The following is an 8,809-nucleotide window of genomic DNA, read 5'->3' as shown; positions in this document are numbered from 1 at the left end:
TGTGGAATCAAAACTAGCAACTGACAGATGGAGTATAATGCACAAGATTTATTCTTAAAGGATGCACAAGTTTTGTCCTAAATGATATACCTTAAAGTCAATATAGGACAAAATAATAAGATGGTTTCAGCTACCCAAATTTACTGTGCAAACATTGTTTTGTATAACCAGAACTAGGTATCCTTGATCATAAACACTCAAGTACATTGTGTCCCTGTTCATGATATACTTCAAAAGGTACTAACTGGAAACAACATTGTTCAGAATGATAACAATGGACAGAAGGACATGTGCAATCCTTTAGATTATGGCAGGGACATAATAAAACTTAAAAGGGAAGGCATCATGTACAAAGCCAGCTTTAATAATATACTATTAGCAAAAAAAACATTAAATACATCATAATATATATCCACAACAATGAACAGAAAAAAGTGTGTAATGTGCACACTAATGCAGGAATTTTGTTTTCAAAACTTGAGCACAATAATCTGAGTAGTGATAAGAGTTTACAAAAATGAACTGCTTAAGAAATAAATTCATGAAATTTTGAATGGGCATAAAAGGTTGACTCTTATCTTACTGATAGCATTTCTAATCTTGACCTATTTTGCTTGACATCAAATCCAAGTGATGACCTATTTTGCTTGACATCTAAGGCATGTGATAACCTATTTTGCTTGACATCTAAGGCATGTGAAGACCTATTTTACTTGACATCAAAGGCATGTGATGTACCTGGAGAATGAGATTTTATAATGTTTGCTTGTCAACTCAATTTAAAACTTGCTTTGGCACTCAAAATGTAAGAAGAAAACAAATTTATCACTAAAGTGATTGCAAAAGTATAATTTAATTATGTCATGTCCAAAAGAAGGCCAAAGTAACCCCGCTGTGGGTGAATACTTTTTTGATACCCAACAAGAAATTAGGCTGCTGTAATCTAATACAAAAAATGAACTACCACAGACCCCCCCCCCTTAATTTTGAAACTTTAAAATACTGACACTTTCTGGTGAAAATGACCATTTACTTCTTTAACATAAAAATAGCTAGCACTGACTTGTACAATTAAGCCAATGCAAAAATTATATTTTATTTCGATTATACAGCAGCCTTTGATAAAACACAGGCAATATATCACGGACAGCTTATGCACTGCTTATGGAAAAACTGGAATTGTGGAGGTTCTTTATGCTGGTTCAGTTTACAATGTTATGTTATTCTCCATTTCAAGATACATCTTTAGAATTTGCTTTTTCCCCCATGCTGATATTAGAGACAATACAGTACATTATATAAAATACTAACTCTGAAATAATAATAATAATACAATAAGAGATGTTGATCAATAAGCACAGAATAAAGGCGAATCAATGCATATATTGACCCCAAAAATACAAAAATGAAAATCATGCATAAGATTTTTTATATAAAGTAGTAAAAAATAACATCCTTATGAAAGAGAAAAAGATTGCACAAAATATAAAAAAGAAGCTATGAGGAAGACGAACACTTACAGCAGCAGCTAAGGTACACAGTCGCTTACATACATGCAGAATGTATCTAATTAGGCTTAATTACAAGTATTATATTAATAGTACAAAACCTATTATCTTGACAGTAAGTACACAGCAGGTACTTGATAACAGCTGGAAATTGAAATCACTATGACAGTTTATATCAGAAATGCCCATTTACATCACAGATACTAAAACAATGAAAACAATTCTGTATGAACAATGATGCTTCTTCTGAGCCTTTGGTTTTAGAAGTTCAAAACTAACTGAAAAAGTTACCCAAGTGATACTATACCAAGGACAGCCAACAATCCATGTCAACCATAACATGTGACTCTGCACAATTTATCTCTTGAGCTCAAGACAGATAAGAGTGGTTTATTAAGAACAAACTATAATGTCCACCCCATATGTGCTGTCAATATGTCTTAAGAACAAACTATAATGTCCACCCCCTGTCAATATGTCTTAAGAACAAACTATAATGTCCACCCAATATGAGCTGTCAATATGTCAAGGATTGGCAGGAATACCACAAATAGTAATAAGGGCAGTACATGATGTTCTTCCAAACAGGGTACAAATAGGCTGCCAGACTATTTTTTTAAAAAACCCAATGTATTACATTTTCTACCTAAAGCCACATCCAAGGACATAATCAGAGAGTAGGAATTACACAAGGTGAGTGATAGTTAATAATTTAATGTCATATTTAAATACTGAATTCTTGATTCCATGGCTCCACCCTAAGACATGACCATGAAGCAACAGTTTCTCCATGGCCTCTACCCTGGGACACAACCATGAATTTAATGTCATATTTAAATACTAAATTCTTGACCCCATCATTCCATCCTTAGACATAACCACAAAGCAACAGCTAATAAATTCTTGACACCATGGCTCCAACTTCAGACATAAGCACGAAGCAACAGCTAATGAATTCTTGACCCAAGGAGTCCACCCTTAGACATAACCATGACCAAATGGCTCCAACATCTGACATAACCATGAAGCAAGTGGGATTGGAGAAAGATATAATGGAACCATATAATATTCCAAATAAAAAGTGATTAAGCAAAACGTTATTTAGATCAGGGAAAAAAAGATGTCCTACTTCTTAATCTCATGGCAAAATTAAGGGAGATAACTCATGGGACAACACTGTACAGAGATCATATAATATTCCACATCTGAAGTGAATCGGATAAGAAGCGAACTAAAACGTAAGAGATGAACTAAAGAATTTCACCCAAAAGACATCCTATATATTGACAGTAGGGACTTGACTCCTAGGGTAGAGTGGTATGATTGATAAAGTAAACGTGTTCTGTTATATTCAAAACATAAAATAAATTCATAATGGAAAGAACTAAGAAGAAATTTTAAAAAAATCAAAATGTGTCACCAATATAAATCCTGACCCTGACCCTATGATCCACCCTTGAGAAGGAGTAAAACTGGGCAAGGGGCTACTAAGCTAAACATACTGGAAAAAAGAATTGAAGTGTACTGTGTCCCCATGCAATTCTTGACCTCGACTCCATGCAGGGCTGGAACAAAAGTAAAGGAATGGCACTGAAGGAAGGTGATATTGTAAATAAGAAGTTAATTGGGAAAGGGGTCACTGAGCTTTAAGTATGAGATAGAACTTAACCTAACTGTTTTCTCAATATAATTCTAGATCCTCTGACCCAATGCACCCAGGAAAAGGAGTAGCAATGAGAAAATGCAATGATGTTATATTCTAAACACTGAATTGAATTGGTAATATAGTAAAGTAGAAGAGATCAAAATAATCCAAAACAAAAAAGTGCTCACATTACAATTCTTGATCCCATGCCCCACCCCTGGGCAGAAGTTGTACTGAAAGATTGTGATGATATTTAAATCAAAGAGAGTGAGGTCATGGGTTAATGTGCTACAACTGCTGGACAAACCTTGTAGCCAAAATGTGGCTCCATTATATATGCAAATTTTGACCATAGGGACAGGAGTGGTACCAAGAGAAAAGAGAATGTGTGATTATGTTTTATTCCAAATGTGAAGTGAAACACGGTTTCTGAGCCACAAGTGCTGTAAAAAAACACCTTTAACTAAAATGGTTCACAAATTCACCTACACACCCAAAAAATGGACAATCCAAATATGGTTCCTGCCTCAGGAACACATACAGCAAAATACTGCCATTATCAGTTATTGAAAGTAACTAAACCAGTGTTTTATATCAAGACCCAAATCCTTTAAAATGAAATGGGATATTTAGAATATGCTAAAAGCTTAAGCTAGTCAACATTTAAACGCACAAGGCAAAAATAAAAAACATGCCTATATATTTTTAAATTCATTGAAATGTTGTACTAATAAGCAGTTTTTTTTTGTTAAAAAGAAGCCTAAGATTACAAAGTGATGTTCTTGTTGTAATAAAACATGTAAACCATCTTTCAACGGCAATAAGGCCTAAATACTACAAGGCAACATCTGGGACAAGAGCACTTGAGCTGTATTATAAAAGAAACAACAAGATCTACAACAAACAAGAAATGACATGCATGCATCTTCAGTCCTCCTAACAATATGGGTTTTCAACTAACCTGAATGAAATTTTTTTCATCTAAAAACAAAACATTATTTAGTACCTAGAACTAAAATTGAAACTTAAGAAAATGTGCAATATAAAGTTGATGACAAACAAACATACTGTTATCATTTATGTTTACCAGTAAAATGATATTAAACTACTCTCTCAAGTTTACATAAGCCTCAAAAGGTAAACATCTCAAACCCGATATTATCACCATGATAACAACATTCATAACAACTATCGTGTGTTCTATGATCACAACATACATTCATTCAAAATAAAGTAGGTGGAACATAATTAAATGTTTACACACTGCCTCTAACTATAATCAAACTAAACAAAAACATGAAATAATTTTTACAATGTCCAATATTAGGAACTTTTTTGTTTTATAACACTACTTTAAGCATTTCTAAAAATACACTTTCTGAAAGATTACGCAAGTAGAGTACCACAACTGAGGAATAGTTATTACGACTAAGGTGATGTCAATCATATTATAAAACTATCATAATCCTGAGTTAACTCCCTTGAAAACAAAATGCCCATACGTTTCAATGTAGAATACGATTAGAAAGCCTGATATTCTTAAGCAAAATTATTGATGGCAATTGCATATATCCTTCAAAACACTTATCATCCTGCAAGTATTGTCATGGAAAGCATGTTATTTTGCATAATGAATAGACAGGATAATTATTTTTATATAACCTGGTTTGGTCTGTTTATTTAGTTAGTTAGAAAAACACTGCAGTCCACCTTGTGAGGTAATTAACAAAACAGTTCAAGAGTGCTTAATAATAAGATCTACAGCATTACATGAATTTCCATCCTAACTGTTCCTATCTTTGGAATACAATACCAACTTTAAGTCTACTTGTATATGAAAGAGATGGGCTCATTTCAGACATTTAGAAAAACTTAAGATACTTGTGAAACCTGATGAGCAAAATTGGCTGATATAAGTCTGTGACAAATACATGTACTTGATTTACTACAATAAAGGCTGATAAAAGCCTGTGAGAAATATATGTACTTGATTTACTACTATAAAAGCTGATATAAGCCTGTGAGAAATATATGTACTTGATTTACTACATTAGAGGCTGAGCCTAAATACTCTCAGAACATACAATCTTCTTTGCATAACCTAAATGTCAAAAGCTTGGATATAAAATTAATAAAATGCAACATTAGTGCCGTCTTAACACAAGGAAGATGCAGCATTCGAGTGTCTTAAATTACGGCCACTTAGACAGTGTATTCAAGCAATGTTGCATAATTAGTTGGATCACCACCATAATTAGCATTTAATGTGATCTTAGCATTTTTACCCATATGTTCTCGTACAGGTACTTTGCCTTCCCATAGGCCTTGGGGATTTGCCTTCAGATGTATCCATTCATCTCCTGCTACAATGGCTACTGCTGCAGCCTTTGGGATGCCAACACGGACGAGGACCTCATCTTGTCCAAGATCTTTATGTAACACCAGTGGCTCTGGCATGAAGCATCCCTCCTTCCACTGGGCATATTGTTTTGGGAATGGGTAGACCCGCTTTGTTACTTTTTTGCAATTTATCAGGTAGTTGTAAACACCTGGTAACTGCTGGCTTGTATCATTGGCTGGAACGGCATACAATTGGAGCTTGTAGAATCCAGTTTGTGGCAAATGTACAACAAAGTATACTGTTGAGCCCTTTATTTGTGTGAAGACGTAGTCAGTACACTCCTTTTCCTTGCCATCATCAACAGCGATAAGGTTAGCTGTCACTCTCATATCCTGCATCGTGTCAAAGTGAATTTCGACGGTATTTGCTTCCAGGTGGATGACTGGGTCATGATGACTCTTAGTACTAAGACCGAATTCGTTGAACTTGGGTTGTGCACCTAAGTAGCCTGCTGGTAGCTTGGGCAGTGGAACTGCTTTCACATCTTCATGACATTCAATTAGATACTGAGCCACATGGTAGAGTGTGGTACCTTCGGTTGCTGGATCATTTGCATAGATTTCGCAACCATACTCACCACGTGCTGGAGCCGTAACATTGAAATAGGCTGTGCTACCTACCACTCTGGTCATTATGTAACCTTCAAGCTCAGAATCACTAAATTTGTTATGTTTTAGTTTAGCCATAAACTGCATGGGCCGAGAAATTCTAATTTGGAGCTCAGCTTTTCCTTCTCTGGTATGGATGACAGCAGTGTTCTGGTATGTGCTAAGTCCATAGCGTTGGAAAGTGCCTCCCTGCCCCCAGTTAAGGTAAGCACATGGAGGGAATGGCTCTGGCTCAGGTGAACCAACTTCTTCTTGCACGATCTTGTATTCGCAAACCTGCGCATAGACAGTGTCTTTGTTCTCAGGGGTATCTTCTTTGGCATATATGTAGATGATGTATGATCCCCGTTGTGGAAGACGTAGCCTGAAGGATGCAATTCCACCAACACTTTCTTGCAAACCATAGCGATTCAATTTAACTCCTTTATATTCCTCAACACCGTTCTCAAACTGGATGCTGAAATTGAAGGCTACAGTGATACGATGAGCTGGGTATCTGAGACGCAAGTTGATCTCTCCTCTGCCATAAATGACTGCTGTTCTGTGACTGACAAATTCTAGGCCAAATTTAAAGAACTGAGGCTTCATGTGGGGCATATTCTCAAATTCCTCCAGCGTGACAGGTCGCTCAAGAAGCTGCCATTTTGGATCATCAGGGAAGTGCGTGTAAATCAACTGATGAGTGTCAGGAAGGAAGAAATATTCATCAAGTTGATAATGGAACTCTTCTGTTGTGGCCTGTTTTCCAATAATTCTTCTTGCTGCCCAGTGAGCATCAATCAAACACCAAGTGCCATAGATATAGACAGCATTCCATGAGTGCTGGTTGGAACCTGGCGTGAACTTCTGGCCTGGCCGATAGTCTGCACCTTTTGCATATCCACTGATGATTTTTGAATGAAGACCAGCATAACTGCAACGAAGAGAATTATTAATTTAGAATTTATCTTCAGTTACAAATTTGCTTCTGAGACACGAATGCTAAAAGTGTATGAAAACTCATCTAAACATACCAGTGACAGGAAAAGATAGCTGGCTGAATGGCTGAACAAGTATAACATAGTAGGCTCACAGTGGACCATTATAATGATCAAGATAATCCTAAAACTGATTAAGCTAATCCTAAATTTAGTGTTTTCATCTCAAAACTTGCAAAATATGAAGCAGACAAAATATATGCAGAACTTTATAATGAAATAGCAAGAAACTGGTACTTGAAGAACCCTGGGGACCAACATGTGGCTTTGGGAATGATAAATGCAAAAGTAATCCACTCATGGACAAGTTGACACAGATCTGACAAAGGAAGCTGTTTTAAGAAACACATGGTACACTCATAACCTGTGCTGTCAATATATCAAGGGAAACAACACCATGACCCTATGGGCAAATAAGTGACTTGACCCAAGGCCAAGAATATTACTGGCATTTAGGAAATAAAAGAGGATTTCAAAAATGTTACCGGGATTTAGGAATACAAGAGGATTTGATAATCAACCAAAGTTAAGAATGTTACTGGGTGCAAGGAGATATAAATGTTTTGATTTGGTATGGCTTTGTTAGGTTTAATGCCACTTTTTAGCATGGCATCCAGTATATTTGGTACAGAAAGAATCAGGGAAGAACCACTGACTGAAAGGAAGCTACTGGCAAGCTTTATAGAAAATGAGATAAAATATTAAAGAGATCCTTTAAAAGAAAATAAGATAAAATATAGAGAAACAGATCCTTTCATAGAAAATGAGATAAATATAGAAATTGAGCCTTTATAAAAAAAAACCAAGTTATAATGGATCTAGCTGTAAAAAATCAGCAACAAATATTCAGCCTGTGGTATGTACTTACTTGCACATTGTATCAAACACCATGGCATAGGTTGTTTTGCCTGTTTTTAGACCCATAAGGATTTCCTCTGGGCTTCCCTTCTCAACCTTGTCAAAATTCATCTCCTTTAGGTTCTTGGTAGCCAGCCAGCGAAAAATCACTCTGAAAAAAAAAAAGGCAAACTTAATAAGCTAAAAGAGAGAACAATGATAATCACTATCATGTAAATCATTCTTCATGCTTGGTCTTATTGTAATTTGTTCAAACAGTAAAAGCAAAGAACAGACAGAAATAACATTTAATTCAGTTTATACACTTCACCAATCTGGTGTAGTAATAAATTTTTGTGTTTTAGTCCAAATTCAAATCCTCTGGGTGACTTTCCAAAAATGTATTGATCATAGAAACATGGGCTGTTGTCATTAGTGTGCACAATATCAACTGAATCCAATAATTAGAACATCTCCATCACACCGTTTCTGCATCTGTATATGGGGGGGGGGGGGAGAGGTGGGATATTATTCTTAAGAATCCATTCCAGTATTGATATTGTATTGAGAGCAAAAGGTAAAAAATATCAATATTCTTCTCCTTCTCAGTTAATCCCATAACATACGCACAGCATTATATACTGCCACTTGGAAGTTAATCCCATTACACATAACCTTATATATTGCCATTTTGAAGTTAATCCCATTACACATAACCTTATATATTGCCATTTTGAAGTTAATCCCATTACACATAACCTTATATATTGCCATTTTGAAGTTAATCCCATTACACATAACCTTATATATTGCCATTCTGAAGTTAATCCCAT

The 8,809-nt window shown here is 35.5% G+C and overlaps 1 protein-coding gene across 1 annotated transcript in view; it reads right to left on the bottom strand.

Annotated features, from left to right (window-relative positions):
• Positions 1-343: 343 nt before the first annotated feature.
• Positions 344-8,809, bottom strand: part of LOC149794828 (uncharacterized) — a 144,006-nt gene continuing 135,540 nt past the window's right edge. The window contains exons 12-13 of the mRNA XM_089964486.1: positions 8,008-8,148; positions 344-7,075 (exon numbers count right to left, since the gene is read on the bottom strand). Coding sequence (XP_089820612.1) covers positions 5,356-7,075; positions 8,008-8,148 — 1,861 coding nt within the window. The 3' untranslated portion in view covers positions 344-5,355. The remainder of the gene's footprint in view (positions 7,076-8,007; positions 8,149-8,809) is intronic.

This window comes from Sinohyriopsis cumingii, chromosome 7, assembly GCF_028554795.1.
Source record: "Sinohyriopsis cumingii isolate HCF-2022 chromosome 7, ASM2855479v2, whole genome shotgun sequence".
NCBI lineage: Eukaryota > Metazoa > Mollusca > Bivalvia > Unionida > Unionidae > Sinohyriopsis > Sinohyriopsis cumingii.
The sequence above is the reverse complement of the archived record's forward strand: the minus strand, read 5'-3'. Positions and strand labels throughout refer to the sequence as shown.